At 51.2% G+C, this 15,993-nt stretch overlaps 1 protein-coding gene across 9 annotated transcripts in view; it reads left to right on the plus strand.

The window, feature by feature from the left end:
* Positions 1-218: 218 nt before the first annotated feature.
* KCNQ2 (potassium voltage-gated channel subfamily Q member 2) overlaps positions 219-15,993 on the plus strand; it is a 68,312-nt gene continuing 52,537 nt past the window's right edge. For 5 of the 9 annotated variants that reach the window (XM_027881590.1, XM_027881588.1, XM_027881589.1 and 2 more), the window contains exon 1: positions 220-582. In XM_027881590.1, the coding sequence (XP_027737391.1) occupies positions 287-582 (296 nt within the window). In that variant the 5' untranslated portion in view covers positions 220-286. Of the gene's footprint in view, positions 583-15,993 lie in introns of all 9 variants that reach the window. The other 4 variants (XM_027881586.1, XM_027881587.1, XM_027881592.1 and 1 more) reach the window with 2 other exon arrangements.

Consider the following 15,993-nt stretch of genomic DNA (forward strand, 5'->3'; position numbering starts at 1 on the left):
CGTTTCTTCTTTTGGCTTGGGGGGATGGAGGGCGAGGGGGTGTCAAACCCAGATTTCTGGGGAGTCGTGGGGGGGTGGTGGGGGAGAGCCAGAGGCTGCCGCCGGCGGGGGATGCCAAGGGTTAAGGGGGCGGGCGGCGGCGGGGCGGCGCTGGCGGAGCCGATTGCAGCGGCTCCTGCGGCTTCGGCTGCGCCGGGCGCGGAGCAGCGGCGGGGAGCGCGGGCGGAGCCCCCCGCCGGAGCCCCCCGCCGCCCCCGGCCCCGCCGCCCTCCCCCCCGCCGCCACCATGGTGCAGAAATCCCGCAACGGAGGCGTCTACCCGGGCCCCGCCGCGGAGAAGAAGCTCAAGGTGGGCTTCGTGGGGCTGGACCCGGGCGCCCCGGACTCCAGCCGGGACGGAGCGCTGCTCATCGCCGGCTCCGAGAGCTCCAAGAGGGGCAGCATCCTCAGCAAGCCCCGCTCCGGGGTCTCGGGCAGCGGGAAGCCCCCGAAAAGGAATGCTTTTTACCGCAAGCTGCAGAATTTCCTCTACAATGTGCTGGAGAGACCGCGGGGATGGGCTTTCATTTACCACGCATACGTGTGAGTAAAAAAGGGTGGGGGGCAAACCTGATGGCAGAGACTCCCCCCCGGGTTCGGTCTGCCCTCCTCCACCCCTCCCAGCCCCCTAAATGCGCCGAGGAGGGAGGATGCTCCAGCTGCAGAGCGAGTGCGGGGAGGGGATGCCGGGTGCCAGGGCTGGCTGAGGAGCCCCGGGGGATGCTGCGGGGGGCGGAGGCTGAGCCTCTGCCCCACTCCAGAGCAATAGGGCCGCCGGGCCGGGCCGCCGCTGCATCCCGCATCCCTCATCCCGCATCCTGCATCCCTCGCCCCAGCCCAGGCGGTGCCCGGAGACGGGGCGGGAGGCGGCGATGGCCATGCGGGGAAGGGGGTGGGGGTGGAGAAGGTGCCCCTGCAGAGCTGGCGTGTGGCTTCTCGGAAAGGTGCGATGCACCGGCCCCTGTTCCCCCCTGCCCGCTCCTGCTTGCGGGGGAAGGGGCTGCTCATGCGGTCGGTGCAGGGGGTTGGAGCAGCGGGAGTGACGGGTAGAGACTGTTCCTCCGTCTTGCTTGAAATCACCATAGCAATGCTGAGAGCAGAGGAACAAAAAGCTCTGCTCAGGCACTCTCTCTCCTCCCCCCCACCCCCCAGCATCCTTTCCCCTCCCCGGCCCCATCTTTGCCTGTTGGGTGGCTGCAGAGGGTTTGGGGCTGGGGTTGGTTCTGGGGCTCTGCTCAGGGTTCTGGAGGTATTTCTTGTCCCCCCGTGGGAAGCGGCTGAACTGGAGATGTGTCTAGAAAGAAATGCTAATCAGTGTCTGGGGCTCCCTGCCTGCACGGCGCCGAGCGGTAAACAAAGGAGCATCCCTGGGTGCACATCTCGCCCCTGGCACCGGGTTTTAGGCAGAAATGGCCCAGTTGAGCCGCCTTTGGCAGAAGGATGCCCATCTCTGAGGCACTGCTGCATAGGAGGGCAGATGACTTCCCGTTGTTCCCAGGACTGCAAAGGGTCAAGATAAATCGCTGTGTTACTGCAGCTCCCTTCCCTCTGGGACTTTCCACAGTCCCACCAGGCTCTTCTGCAGGCCTGGGCTCAGGCTGTGGTGCTCGTGCCCTTGGTGTCAATGGTTGTTTTGGGTTTTTTTTCGTTTCTGTGTTTTTCATCATGGCCAGGGCCTCTGTCAGCCCCGGCAGGAGGATTTTTGGGCCCCACCATCCTTTTGGTGTTACGTTACTGTAAGATAAGGAGTTGGGATGTGCTTTCTGGTCCTCAGCCATTTTGTACATTGAGGCCTTCCAGGGAGGTGTTGATGGGACCAGAGGTGAGATCCTGGCTGGGTGGGAAGGGGAGCTTTTCCTTGCACTGCAGCAAGTTGGGGTTCCCTGGGGGAATCTTGTGCCCCAAGGGAGATGGAAGACGAGAACAGAGAGCATCTGTGGAGCTCAGTTGCAGTTATGATGAGGAGCCCCGTGCTGGGCACCCTGAGCATCTTTCATGCTCCTGGCCATCCTCTGGAGGTGGTTTGTGTCACAAAACCTTCCAGAATCGTGTGGAGGGGCCGAGCATCCACGCTGTGAGCTGGGAGCTTCCCTGTGCCTGTGCCAGGGATGGGGATGTTGTGCAACGTGCCCTGTACGCTGTGAAATACAGGTGAGAGCCCAGCTTGGGACACGGGGGTGGCAGCGACAGAGATGGAAGGGACTGAAAGCCCAATGGCAAGTGGCAGGGGTAGCCCTGACTGTAAGATCTTTGTAAACAACTTAGGCTTCTTCAGCTACTGTATCTTTACTTCTGACCTGGTTGGCTCTCTGCAGTGGCATTTTCTTGGGGCAGCCAGGAGTGCTCCCAGGGCAGGAGCAGGATCACCCCAACAGACCTGTTCCCAGTGCCAACCTGGGGTGCCCAGCGGTTCTCCCAGCCCAAGCAGCTGCGTTTCTTCTGGGCTCGTGGTTCTACTTGAATCTGCTGTGATACCACATGGAGCCATTGAAAACCATTCCCACCCATGCACCTGCTGGGAAAGGGAGGCTGAATTTAGGGCTGAAGTGGTAATTGCACCAACGTCTGTGAAGCGTTGGTGATAAAATTATTTTTTTTTTACGGTGTATTGGGGAGTTATATGGATTCCGGTCTTCTGAAGTGTACATACGATAGGTTTAGCCTTGGCAGTTTCTGTTTTGTTATTTAGAGAGCTGAAGGATTTGGAAAACTTCATACAAAGTCCCCAGGACAAGCTCATGCAGCAGTTATGAGCCCTTGCTGCCCCGGGTGAGCCCAGCATGGCCTGTGTCGGTCTGTGAGTGTTGGAATGGGGCAGGGAGGGGCTTTCCTGGGTTTCTGTAGCTGGAAGTCTGTAATCCAGACAAGCAGGACAGACAAAAAGCTTAGTGGCTGCATATTTAAAGATATGAGAGGATGATGAGACTGGCTCAAGGTCATAAAGTTTGTATGGAAGAGCTGGAACCATCCCGATGTCCCGATGGCCAGTGCAGTGCCCTACCTGTGCTATTGGGGTCACTCTGTCAGTTCCTGCCCCAAACCCCATTTTGTGCCAAAACCCTGAGCACAAAAGCACCTTTAGCCCCCATGCTGCAGGAATGGGAGTCCTGAAAAAGGCTGTGTATGAGGGTACCCTGTTCTGCTGCTGTCTGGGGCTCAGTCAGACCCTGGAACCCCACTCCAACCCCAATCTGTCAGCACCCCTATTTCACTGCTCCTTCTGCTCACAGGGGCTTTCTTGCAGGAAGCTTTAGGAGCTGTTTGGAGTGTGAATGAATTTGTGTCCCTGCAAGGTTGGGTTTTTAGCTTGTGGAGATGCTTATAGACCCAGCTGATTTTCTCGGTGTGGAGCTGCTCTGGGGCCACTGTGCTGCTCAGGCTGCTCCCTGCACCCAATGCCAGGACACAAACTGTAGTGACTCTTCCAGCATGGAGATGCTTTAATAAATATGAGAGGTGTCTCTGGGTCAGTACAAATGCCTATCTGCAGAGACCCATCTCCAGAGTTTGTTCTGCATCAATTGATCGATGCTCTGCCTTGAGATACCCGTGCAAGTTGCATTTGTTTCCAATGCTGCATCCCAGATCCAGTCCATCTGATTTCATTCTCCCATCTCTTCCTGCTGTCGCTCATTCCCTTCCTCACCATTTCATGCATAAGGAACCAGAGAAATTCAAACTAGGGAAACTCCCCCAGTTACCCTCCACCCAAACCCCAAACTCATTAACGTGGTCTCATGTCAAATGTTTCCTCTCTAAAAGTGCTGTTACCTCTGTGAGCAAAAGCACAGTTTTATATTTCTGTGTTAGGATTCATTTTTGTACTTAATAGCTCTTCCCACACTGACACAACTGGGTGACTTGCTCATGGGAGCTGTGTGTATACAGATCATATGTAATATATATTTTGCATTACCCCATGGAGAGCTGAGCCTGGTGGGCCCCATTTTTGAGCTTGGCTGGAGGTGGACTCTGTTTCCCTTATCTCATCATCTCCTGCTATTTCTCTCATCATCTTTCTTTTCTATTCCTCCCCTCTGGTTTTGTTTTGGGTTTGGGTTTGTTTTGTGTTTTTTTGTTTGTTTTTCTTTTGTTTCTTTTGGGTTTTTTGGGAGGGGGTTTGTTTTTTTCTTTGTTTGTTTTGTGTGGGTTTTTTTCTTCTTCTTTTTTTTTTTTAATTTTGTTTTTGGCAGATCCTTAACGATGCAGCACGTGGCCTCATTCTGTTCAAGGTTGAGCTTAAACTTGAAAAGTTGAGCTGTACTTAAATAGCAGACCAGGATTTTTGAGGGATGCAGCAGCACTCAGATCTTGAGGCAGTTTTGTGCAAAAGGAAGCATTTGGCTTCCAAAATTATTTAATTTTATTTCTTTGAATAATCTAAGTGTTTTTTTCCCCTCCTTCTAGCCCTTTTACCTTGGTTACTTTAAGCTGTCCTGTGCTCAGAGGTGCTGAGTTGGAAGGATTGCAATACTCGAAAATGATTTTTCATCCCCACCTGCCATTTTATTTCAGGAGGGATCACTGTGTTCTGTGCCAGTCTAAGCAAGGTACTTGCAGTGGACACCTCCGTAGCCTGATGTGTCTGGAAGCCCATTTGCTGATCCCTGGGTGAGCTGCTCATGTTTGGTCTCTGAAGAGGAGAGGACTGGATTTGGAGCAGTGGCAAGAAAACAGACTGGATCAGGCACTTTTAAAGCTGTGTGTTCAGGAGCCCACATAATTCTTGCATTTCCTACTTAGAATTTACAACCCTAGTGCGCCTTTTTAACTGTGCTAAAAATAGTTTGGGTGCATTTTTTATCTGCATACTGTGCACCATACATTCAGTTAATTAAGCAAGTGCACGGACTTAAATTATAATAAGGAAGAACATTTCCTCCCTGTCTAATTCTCTTAAAATTTCCTTGTACCATCCCCATCCCATTTGTTCTTCCCTTTTAACCCAACCACAAGCCACCTCTCTCTCCAGAGTCTCCTGCCTGTGCTGCATCCTGGCATGGCCACAGCTGGCACGGTGGGATGCAGTTGCTTCCCTGGAGGTCCAGGGTTTCTCAGTGCAGGGGTGGCCTCTTTTGTTCCTCCTCCCTCTCCTCAGGGACTGACTAGAACACGGTTGTTTTGCACAGATCAGTTCCCAGATGATCGCTGACATCAGAACTTTGGGGAAAATGCAGTTTGGCATTCTCAATTACCCACCCCCATACTCTGAGGAGTGGTGGTTCAAGGCAAGCCCTCACCTGAAGACAGGGTTATTGCAGGCAGGTGCAACGGCACCAAACTCAGCCCATCCGCCAGTCACGTACAGGGACCTCCTGGATCCTCCTTCCCACCTCCCAGCTGAGTCCTTGGGATGAAGGAGCCAGTGCAGATCTCCCACAGGTGCTGAGCTAAGTGGATGTGCTGGGCTTTGACCTCCAGCACTAGCGCCCTCAGCCTTGTGGCTGCATCCTCCTGAGGGGCCAGGGAGACCTTCGCAGTGTGAAGCCTCACGAGCTCCTCTCCAGCTTAGTCAGAGCTTGGTGGGAGCAACCTGATTTCAGTCGCTTTAATGTGTCACGTTCCAGGCGTCACAGTCACCCCACACTGACATTAAGGAAGTGAAAAACAAGCTGATCCCCTGGGTGACCTCCTTTTTGTGCTGCACAAACCTCACTCAACCAGATGAGTCTTGCCACGGCTCAATTTATTATTTATTATAAGAGGAAGTAGCCCAAAAAGCTAGCCCTAAATCATGTGCTGAAAGGGAAGATGGGCATTGCTTGAAGAGATGCAGTTAGCAAAAATCAGGTTTCTTGATTTTTTTTGTGTTGCAGCAGAAGGAAGGGGCATCAGTGGGGTGAGACATTGTGGTTCCTTTGGCAGGGCAGAGGGTTTGTCTGTCAGTTAGGCACCAATGGTGCTTACAACACGAAAAAACACCTAAGTTTAGTGTTTGACTTATAGAATTTAGGTAGCAAACACTTAGCCCTGCATAATGTCCCTGTTAAGGTAGCCCAAATGCTTAGCTGGTTTCTGAGTTCTTGAGGAACAGATTTCTCTTTAGGTTGTGGTGATGGGGAGATGTGCCAGTCCTTTTTCCTGCTATGTGACATCCTGTGGAACAGATAGAGGAGAGCTGAGAAAGCTGGGGATTGATTCTTACGAAGGATTAAACTTTACCTGTGGCCTGTCCCTGCTGGTGTGAGCCCCTATTCCCAGTGCATCAGAGCAGTCTCCACCACTACACTCCAGCACTTCAGAGTAATGCAATGACTTTTAGCCTCTTATGGTCCAAAAGGAGCCATGCTGCAAAAACAGATTGTTGTGGTGGTCTAAACTGAGTGCCCTGAATGTATTAGGTGGGACCTCTGATGAGAGCTGATCTGACTAGTGAGGTCATGACAGCAAAACCAGATGGCCCCACCTGGACTGCAGGAGTAGGTATTTAAATGTGGTGCCTTGGTGGATGTGCCCATCTACCCATATTGAAAGAAAAATGTTAATTTTCCCCAGTAAGAACAAGTTGTGTGACCCTTGATCTGACTTGTTCAGCTCATCTGCTGTGACCTCAGCTCCCCACTTGGTTCTCCTGGCCTTCTCCTGGGTAAACTGCAAATGCATCCTCCTGTGACACTCACAGTGGAGGTGTTTTGGGGGCGTCATGTGCAATTATTCTGAAGCACTGAAATAATTACTTACAGTGTTTGATGGGGAGTATCTCTCACAAGGCACAGGCTGGGATGGCAAGTGCTGCTTTATTACAGCCCCGGGGCATCTTGACTGTCTGCCTGCCAATAACTGAGGGAAGGCAGAGCATTCCTCCAGAACTCTCTGGTCTCTCTTTGGCACCACTCCAGCCTCTTAGTGTGCCTTTTAGATGTGTGGAAAGCTTCGGTGTTGGTAAACGTCCATCCAGTGACTTTTTTTTTTTAGTGGATCGGATGCCAAAGGACAGCCTCTGAATTCTTCTCACCTCTCGCTCTTGCTGCTCTAGGGAGGTGATTTAAAGCTACATCAGACTCACTGGGGCTGCTGAGCTCAGCAGCAGCCTTGGCTTTGCAAGCCCTGTGACTGAGCAGTCACTTGGTTTGTTTTGGGACTTAAAATGCCCGGCCATTTCAGGTGGAGTGGGCTTTCAGCTTGAATTTGGTGATGCCCAGATACAAGCTGGATTCCTTGGAAAATGCAATGGAAATCCCAAAGGAGACTCAGTGCAGGATAAAGTGGGCAGTTGGGTGGGATGAGTCCAAACAAGGAGGAGAGAAGACAGAGTCTGGAATGTTTTCCAACTGAGAACGGGAGTGAGCTGAGGCATCTCCCACCTCCTTCCTCCAGCCCCAGTAGGAACTGGGGTGCTCAGAGCCAGAACTACACTGTGGACACCTCGCCAGGTAAGGTCAAGGTGAGAGATGAGGCTGATCCACGTGGAAATGGGATGACCAGGATCTGACATCCACGTTTACTCAGCCACGTTTGAGAGGTGGTCTTGAGAAAGGAGCTATTGTAGCAAACCCTGATCAACTCTTGCAGACCTGCAACCCAAGACTCAGGAGAAATCAGAAAGTAATCAAGCCTTGCTAATACTGATTGTAGTTCCTAAACAGCTCCAGTTGAGTTCTGGCTCTTGGAGAGGAGCGCTCAGTGGTCAGTCCTCATTCAGAGACCCTCCTTTTTTAATGCCTCCTGTGGGGGCGTGGGACAAGGGAAAAGAAACAGGAGGACAGGCAGGAATGACTGGGTTAGGAGGCAACCTCTTTCCGTCTGAGGATCCCAGCAGTCCATCGTGGCTGGTGCTTGGTCTCTTCAGGACGGAATTGAAAGAGGCAGAGATTTTGCCTTCCGGAGGGTCTTTCCCAGAGATTCACAAATTCCTCATTTGTAAACAAACACTGATCTGCCTGGAAGTCCTGCTTTCTCGTTTAGAGCTCTGCCAGCCCGGGGAGGTGACAGTGTCACAGCGAAATACAGCTGGGGTGGCAGCGGAGCTGCTGTCACGCACTGCAATGGATGAGCACAGCAGGGCAGGCAATCCTAACACAGCTTCCACAGCTGGGCTGTCACTCTCTATGAAGTTATTATGATGCCCAGGAATAAAAAAAAAAAAAAAAAAAATTAGCTAGCAGAAATCCTGACTCAAAGGTGACTCGTGCACGTCCACCTCTTCTGTCTCTTGTGTGAGTGTCTGGGTACCTGCTGTGTGTGTTTCTTGCAGCTTTGGTTTGATGTGGTTTGTGGGAAAAATTAATACAGGGTGCAAAAGTAAAAATTCAATCAAAGAATTGTTAAAATGAATAGAAAGAGGAAAATAATACTCTATTAATATTACATCAGTGTGCGAGCACCCCTAATGGAAGTAGAAGTCTACAAGCCTCTGTTTCATGCATCCAGTCAAAAAGAGCCAGTCCCTGCTATAAGACTTGGTGTATTGAACAGTCAAAAGAGATGAAAGGCATGAAGCAGTTGGGGCACTGCTGGCAAATGTTGCCTTTGCTCCACTTCTCTTTTTAACAGTATTTCCTGTCATCTTCTTTTCTTCTGAATTGGTGGGTTGGTTTCTATTCGTGCTCCTTGGGTTTGCAGGAAGGAAGCTGGGTTTGGCTTTGCCTACAGAGACACGGGCCAGCCCATCTCAGAGGGAAACCCTGTGGTCTGAGGATCTCAGCAGAGCTGACGTTGGGCTGGGAGGATGAGGGTGGCACATCTTCCCAGGGACATGGATCACCCATGGTGGGGCAGTTTGCTGTGATCTCGCTGTTCATTACAGATACAGCACGTAGAGGGCTGTGGATGGGTCTTACTGACTTTCTCCTGTTCAAGTGTTATATGTGGCAGCAAAATGACAGCACTGGGAGACTTTCTCTTGCATGTTTATGGGCTTTTGCACAGCCCAGAGTCTCGAAGCGGCCATTTAATTGAGTTTATGCTTGCTGGGAGGTTCCTTACCTGATCTGAAGAATGTAATAAGGGATGTAAGAGCACTCCATCTTTCTCTCAAGAGGGGAGCAAAAGAGGTGAACATAAATATCTGTACGTTATAGCTGGACAAACAGGGAGTGAAGCTGTGTTGCCTCCTGCCACTTCAAGCCATATGGTGGTTAAGCCTGAGTGCTTCCAGGTGGGGCAGTGAAAAACAAAAGCTCTCCCCAACAACGAGGACAACTCATTGGTCTTGAGGCAGGTAGACTGAAGGAGGGGCTTAGGCTGGTGTGCCCACTGTGTCAGTGTTGGACATTGGTTTGTTTCTGTTGTTACTCATCCTTCCTCTTCCTCTATGTCTTGGCAAGGCTGGAAATGCCATATTGTGTCCAGTTAACCTCCTGCTGGGCCTTCCTCCAAGTTTTCTGGGGTTTATTAGCAATGATTCGTGCTTTGAGGACTAGTGAGATTCCTGAGTCATCCCCTTAGGCAGGGAGCTATTTATTTCAGCGTGTGTGTTACACTCCCCGGGAGTGGGTGTCTCTCTTCCGCTTTTGGATCCTGCCCTGACTCTATATAAAGACTCTGGGCTTGAATGAGCAGCAAAACCAACCCTCCAACTGGATCCATCACTTGGAAGGTCCATGCTGCTGATCCTGCCTCTCCTGGCTGAAGGAGCATGGCCATTTGGAGCATGGGTAGGAGCTTGCATGGGGCATTTGTCCATGTCGGGGTTGTGCATGCAGAGGGCTGGGTGTCCATGTCCAGGAGCATTTCTTGGCTCGTGACAGAGGGGTAGGTGTGATTTGTAACCTCTTTCCTCCCCAGAGGTTGATTTGCTGATGCTGTTGGGTTTTTGATCACTGTGGTTTTCCTTACTTAGGAGAGGTGAGATGCTGAGTGGCTGTAATTTCCTGCTGGTGTTAGAGCAGGGAGTGGAGGTGCCATGGGCAAATGTGGACGGGCTCCTCGGAGATCCTGCCAGTGCTGGGGCTACCAGGTTTGCAGGAATTTCATTGTGTCATTTTTCCCAGGATGGGCCTTTTCACAGGCATGGTTGTGTGGTGGCCTTGCAGAAAGCTGCCTTGCTGCATCTCAATTTGGGGGTGAAGGAGAGCCCGTCACGTAACACCTCTCTGGGGAGCTGCAGAGAAGCCAGTGTGCTGATGGCAATGTGCATCCAAAAGCTGACTTCACACCCAATTAAGCATCACCCTGAGCCAGAGGGACAAGTCCTCATGTCGTTATGTCTTGAACTCAATTGCTGGCACTTCATGAGGGCTCTGTTTCCACAGCCTGAGGGAATGAAGCATTTAATCCGCATCAGCATTAGAGAAACTTGGTTATTGTGACCTCGTGGTTTGGTTCTTGTGGGTAGGGGATGCACATCACTGTGGTTGTCTTTTTCTTAGTTATGGCTATTCCTGTAAGGAAGGAAATAGACCTAAAGAGAAGGGGAATTTCCCGAGCTCTCTCTGTGTAATTTATGAGAATTTTGCACTGAATTTTTCTTCTCCGCATTTTTGTCCTCAAACATCTAAATGTTTTTAATGCTGTTCTTAATTAGCAGCTTCTCACTAATCATATCAGCTAATGAGGGGTAGGAAGAATTTCTGCACTGACCTTTTGTTGCTGATGATGTTTTTCTTCTCTGCAGCAGAAATCAGATATAATTTGAAACCTTCTCTGAGCTGCCCCTCCAGGCCCTGAGCCTGCACTCCCTGATGAGTGTTTGTGGGTGGTGGGAGCATCTCGAGTCGTGCTAAATGGCACAGAGTGAGCTGCTGAGGCTGGGTCTGGGAATCAGTAGATCTCCCATCTCCCATCTAAGTCTGTGATAAACAGAATCATAGAATTATCTCATTCCACCCTCTCTGCCATGGAAAGGGACACTTTCCACTGTCCCAAGTTGCTCCAAGCTCTGTCCAACCTGGCCTTGAACACTTGCAGGGATGGGGCAGCAACAGCTTCTCTGGGCAACCTGTGCCAGGGCCTCCCCACCCTCACAGGGAAGAATTTCTTTGAAATACCCAATCTAAACCTGCCCTCTCTCGGGTTTAACACCATGTAGATCTGAAACCTAAATTAGTGAACATTTAACCAGCCTTGCTATGGAAGGAATGATTTGAGGTTTTGAGTATAGGGAAAGGTAATGAGTCTCTGAATAAGGAAAGTGAATGGGACTCTAAGGGTGTGTCTGTCCCACTGTTTCACTGTAGACATCTACAAGTGGGTGAGACGCATCCCAACCTCAGGTCTTCACCTTGTGCTTTTGAAAAGCCAGATCTAGGAGACCTGCTAGTCCTTCAGGGCTTGACATTGCCTGGGCTTGACCCCTCCACGTGAAAGAACTTGTGGAGCACCTCCATCTAACTTGCCATTTTTGCTGCCCCTCTTTGCAAACGCTCTGCAGAGCAAACAGCCTGCTATGGGTGTGTGTTTGGCACAGAGCACCTGCCCATATCCTTGCCCACTGAAGAGAAATGGGCTGAGCCTCCAAAAGGAATTCAGTTCTCCCTTAGCCGTGCTCTTCTGCCTCTTCCCCACATGGGAGCTGATGGCTATTAAAAACCCCAGAGGAGTTAATGAAGCTAATGAATTGCCTCCCCATCTGTGACTCTTGAGTCTGCAGCCACATCCCAGTGGGATGTATTGGGAAAAGTGGCCACAGCCAAGCCTGACCCTGTGACAGCATTCCCTTGCTGGCTGCGGTGGGCCAGTGGGATGTGAACCCCACCTGGGTAACACAGGGGCTGGTAGAACCCAGGCATGTAAGCACAGACCTGACAGGGTTGCTCGCTTACATTCCATTTTACTAACAGGCAGCAGGAATTAAATGGAGATTAATTAAACTTTTTTTTTTTTTTTTTTTTTTTTTTTTTTTTTTTTTTTTTTTTTTTTTTTTTTTTTTTTTTTTTTTTTTTTTTTTTTTTTTTTTTTTTTTTTTTTTTTTTTTTTAATCTCCTCCTTCCTGCTTCCTTTTGCTCTTTGCTGTTTCTAGGGAAGGCTGAAAAAAAATGTGCTAGAGAGGAAGCTCAACCCTGAGCAACCTTTCATGAATTCAGAATATGGCACCCGTGGGACTGCAGGGAAAGGCCCTCTAATTATGGGGAACGTCCTGTGAGGCCGGGTTACACAACCAGGATGGAGAGCTGCTCCTGCTCTGGTTTAGCAGCAGGCTGGTGATGCTGTAACTCCCAGGACTACCTGGCTATTACCCATTCATCGCTTTTTTTGTCGCTGCGGGTGTCCTCAGCACACGGCACAGACCACTCGCGGGGCTCCGAGCCAAGGAGGAGGTGGGAAGGAGCGTGCAGGATCACGAAAGGGCCACTTCATATTTCCAGTGCCCGGTGACATAATTCCCAGACAGCCCGAGCGTATCTGGGAGCCGGCTGACGAGTGGCGGGGGGAGATTTGGCTCCGGTGCCGCCGAGTGAAGGTGACTCCTTCCCCGCTCTGGCAGGAGCAGGATGCCCTGGTGGGGGATTCGTGCTGTGGCGTCTGCTGCTGGGTCAGGAGCCAAGCTACCGTCCGGGAAAGGGATTTTAGGACTGTTGCAACTGCCCTGAGCTGTTACAGGGGGGAGGACAAACACTTTGGCTGTGGCGTTGGGCATGCCCTGGTGTCACGTGCCAGAGGACGCTGCTCCTACTGGCTCCTGGGTGGCTTTGTGCTGTCATCTAAGATGCTGTGTTGGCTCTGGTCCATGGGGAGCCTTGGTTGCTGGTGTGCTTTGCAGTGGTTTTGTGCCAGGCTTTTTTCTACTCCAGAAGGATTTATTGGTTGCTGAGGGCCGTGGGCACGGCTTGAGCTGTGCCTGGGCTTAACCTCAGCTGTGCCCCTGCGTGCAGGGGGGAATCATTACCTTCTTTTCAAGTTTGGGAGCTGAGGTGCGGAGGAATTCAGTGACACAGGATGCCTGCAGCATGAAATCCAGCATCCCTGCTCCCCAGGCTGTAACCCTGGCCTGTCCCTCCTCCAGCTGCAATAACCATTTCCCATACAGACAGCATGTATCCTTGTCCCATCAGGCCTTCCTAGGCTTTGAATTATTAAATATTGTCTCTGGTCTCCATTATAAAGGTTGTTAAAGCACAGTTACTTATCAGAATAGAAAATGCTGATTTTGGCTTTATCTGCTTGTGGGATTTACAATAAATAAGAAGAGTTAAAAAAAAAAAAAAAAAGGAAGGGGTGGCTGGAAGTGTTCAAGGCCAGGTTGGAAGGAGCTTGGAACAACCTGGTCTAATGAGTGGCATTCCTAGCCACGACAGGAGGGTTGGAATGAGATGATCTTTAAGGTCCCTTCTGACCCAAACCATTCTGTGATTCTAGAGGGTAAAAAAATCATGAGAAACTGAAGTCATAGGTAAACAAAGGGAAGTAACATCTTCACAAGAGGATGTCCAGTTTTGTCCCAGTACTCACGTGATCAGTGGTTTGTGTCTTCTGTTTAACACAAAATCCCATGCAAATTCATTAGTGTTAATAGGCTGAAGAGTGTTTGCAGCTGTGACTTCCATGATGCCCAATTAAAGATTGTGCTCTGGGAGAGCTCCTTCCCACACCCCCACCTCCTCCTCCTCCTCCTCCCTCAGCTGGCAGAGACCCCGGCAAACCAGCCTTCAAGAGCAAGGGCTGTGCCTTTGGCTCAGAGGGAGCAAGGAGGAGGTGCAGATGCAGAGCAGGAGACCCAGAGCCAGCTGCAGACTCCAGGCAGCTGCTTTATCGTGATTTCTGGGAGCCTGCAGTCCTGGCTGCGGATTGCTGTATTGCCCAAGGTCAGATCCGTGCTTGCTGCTTGTAAGGAGTCGGGTGGTACCTGCTGCTTTGCAGGAGGCTGTGTTTGAGCAGTAGGAACCCTGGCTGTGGTCCTGCTGTTGGTTATTCCCTCGCTGTAGCAGTGTCTTGCCCCACAGCTGGGCATGTCTCTGTATGTCTGAGTGGAACTGCTTGATGTGACCCAGGCAGGTGATCAATCCCCTGGTTTTGGTTGAGAGGGGCTGAGAGTGAGCTGGGAATTGGAAGCAGCGTCTCACTGTTGTTCAGGCTGGATCTGATTCCCTCTGGACCTCATGGAGAGGCACTATCTCCTTCTCCTGTTCCCTGGTTAAGCTGCAGCAGCTCTCCCAGGCAGCAGTACAGCATGATGCCGCAGGGCTAGGGGAGCTGCTGGGGCACTTGGAGTGTGCCTGAGAAAAGGGGGTTAAAAGCAGGTTTTTACAAGCCTTTGCCTGCCATTTTAAATGGGAAGGATGTTTCCCTGGCAACGAGATGGATGCTTCCCAGCAGAGCATATGGCTTCCATCGACTTTGATTTACCAGCGTGTTGAAATGGCAGCTAGATAATCTCTTTTCAGCTTTAATGTGTCCATGCCCTGTGTTCCTGTTCCTTAGGAGTTTTTAAAGGGTCCAGACATGTAGCGCTGCCCTTGCTGCCATCTCAGGGCTGGAGCTGGTGGGGCCCCATGTCAGGGCAGGGTCTGGGGACCCACCTTTGCAAAGAGGGACCTGCACAGAGGTCCTGAGCATAACCTGGAGCTAAGAGCTGCAGGGTAGGCAGGAAAACCTTCCCTGCCTCTGCTGCCTTTCACCAGCCGAACAGCTCCTCTTCCTCCTCCTCACAGAATATAATCCACATCCCTCTCTTCCTATTCTCCTCCCTGCCTTAAATCATTTTTAGATGTTTTCCACCTTTCACCACACAATCATCTGCCTCCTGCAGCTTGCTATTTATTGTTGTGTTTACTGGCACAGGGAAATAAGTAGAGGGAACAAACCTGTCATTTGCTGTGCGGGGGAACTTGGGGGAGCTGGTTTCTGGGAGCTCGTGGCTTTCCCAGCCTGGCTGCTGTGTGCCAACCCCACCAAGCTCACATGGCAGCCTCCTCCAAGGGGAAAAAGCAGAGGAAAAGAGGTTTTTCTCCTCTTTGCTATGGATGAGGCAATGTCACCTTCTTTACAAGTATCCAGGTGAGCAAAAATGCCCTGATCTCCACATGCTGAACCCTGCTTGCAACAAGCCCCCCAAAGCTTCCCAGTTCAAATGAGGCTCCTTCACTAACTGAGGTAGCCTTTATTTCATCCAGCAGCATCATGGCTTCCCTCCACTTTCTGGGGTGTTTAGATCTCTGGGAAGCCTCTCCCTCTGCAAGGGGTTCTTGGTGATGGGGATCTGCCCCCCCAGAGCCACCTCAGCACTTGGGCTGAGCTGTGTTTACCAGCTCTCCCATCCACACTGGCATCCCAGTGTCACACACTCCCATCCACCCACTCCCCATGTTTGGGGCTTTTGGGTTAAACCAGGGAAGAAGTGAGAGGTGATAGAAGTGATTAATTGCCCTTTGGTGCTGGGGATTAATTTATCAGGTGCAAAGAGAGGCTGTGCCCTGGCAAAGCTGGCACTGTCTGTGCAGATGTCACAAGCATCATCAGTTCTCTGCCTCGAGCCAACAAGATGCCGACAAGGGTGGTGGCAGGAGGATGTCCCCATCACTTACAGGGAGCAGTGCCTGGGCCGTATGGACAGGCAGCCCAGAGGAGCTGCCCAGGGTGAAGGGATGCAGAACAAACTTGGATCTCCAGACAGCTCAGCATTAAAAAGGCAGCGCTCTTTAGCCCTGAAAAATTGCTGAACCAGCCAGTTATGCCACAGGGAGGGGAGAGCATCACACCAGCTGCCAGTCAACTTCACCACTAACAGAACTATTTTGGGTATGCCAGGAGCTGCAACTCTGAATTCAAAGTCCTTTTCCACCAATTTCCCCCTCCATCAGCAAAGTTTCCCTGAGCAGTAGCCAGATTTGCCCCATCACTTACAGCGAGCAGAGGGCTGGTGGCCCAGGCGCTGCTCCTGGCACAAGCATTCCCATCCCAAGAGGAGCAGCTTCACAGGCATGGAAAGCATCATCTGCCGTGGAAGATCATGCCGTCCTCCCAATGTGGGGAAGGGATGCAGAGCTACAAAACCAGCCACTGGCCTTTTATTTCTTGTTGTTGGACCTAATCCTGCGTTGTCCCTTGTGCCACACTCAGGTGTTTCTCAGGCATCGC

Source organism: Empidonax traillii, unplaced genomic scaffold (assembly GCF_003031625.1).
Source record: "Empidonax traillii isolate 1590-97213 ecotype Southwest subspecies unplaced genomic scaffold, ASM303162v1 scaffold91:size2966241, whole genome shotgun sequence".
In the NCBI taxonomy this organism is placed as follows: Eukaryota; Metazoa; Chordata; class Aves; order Passeriformes; family Tyrannidae; genus Empidonax; species Empidonax traillii.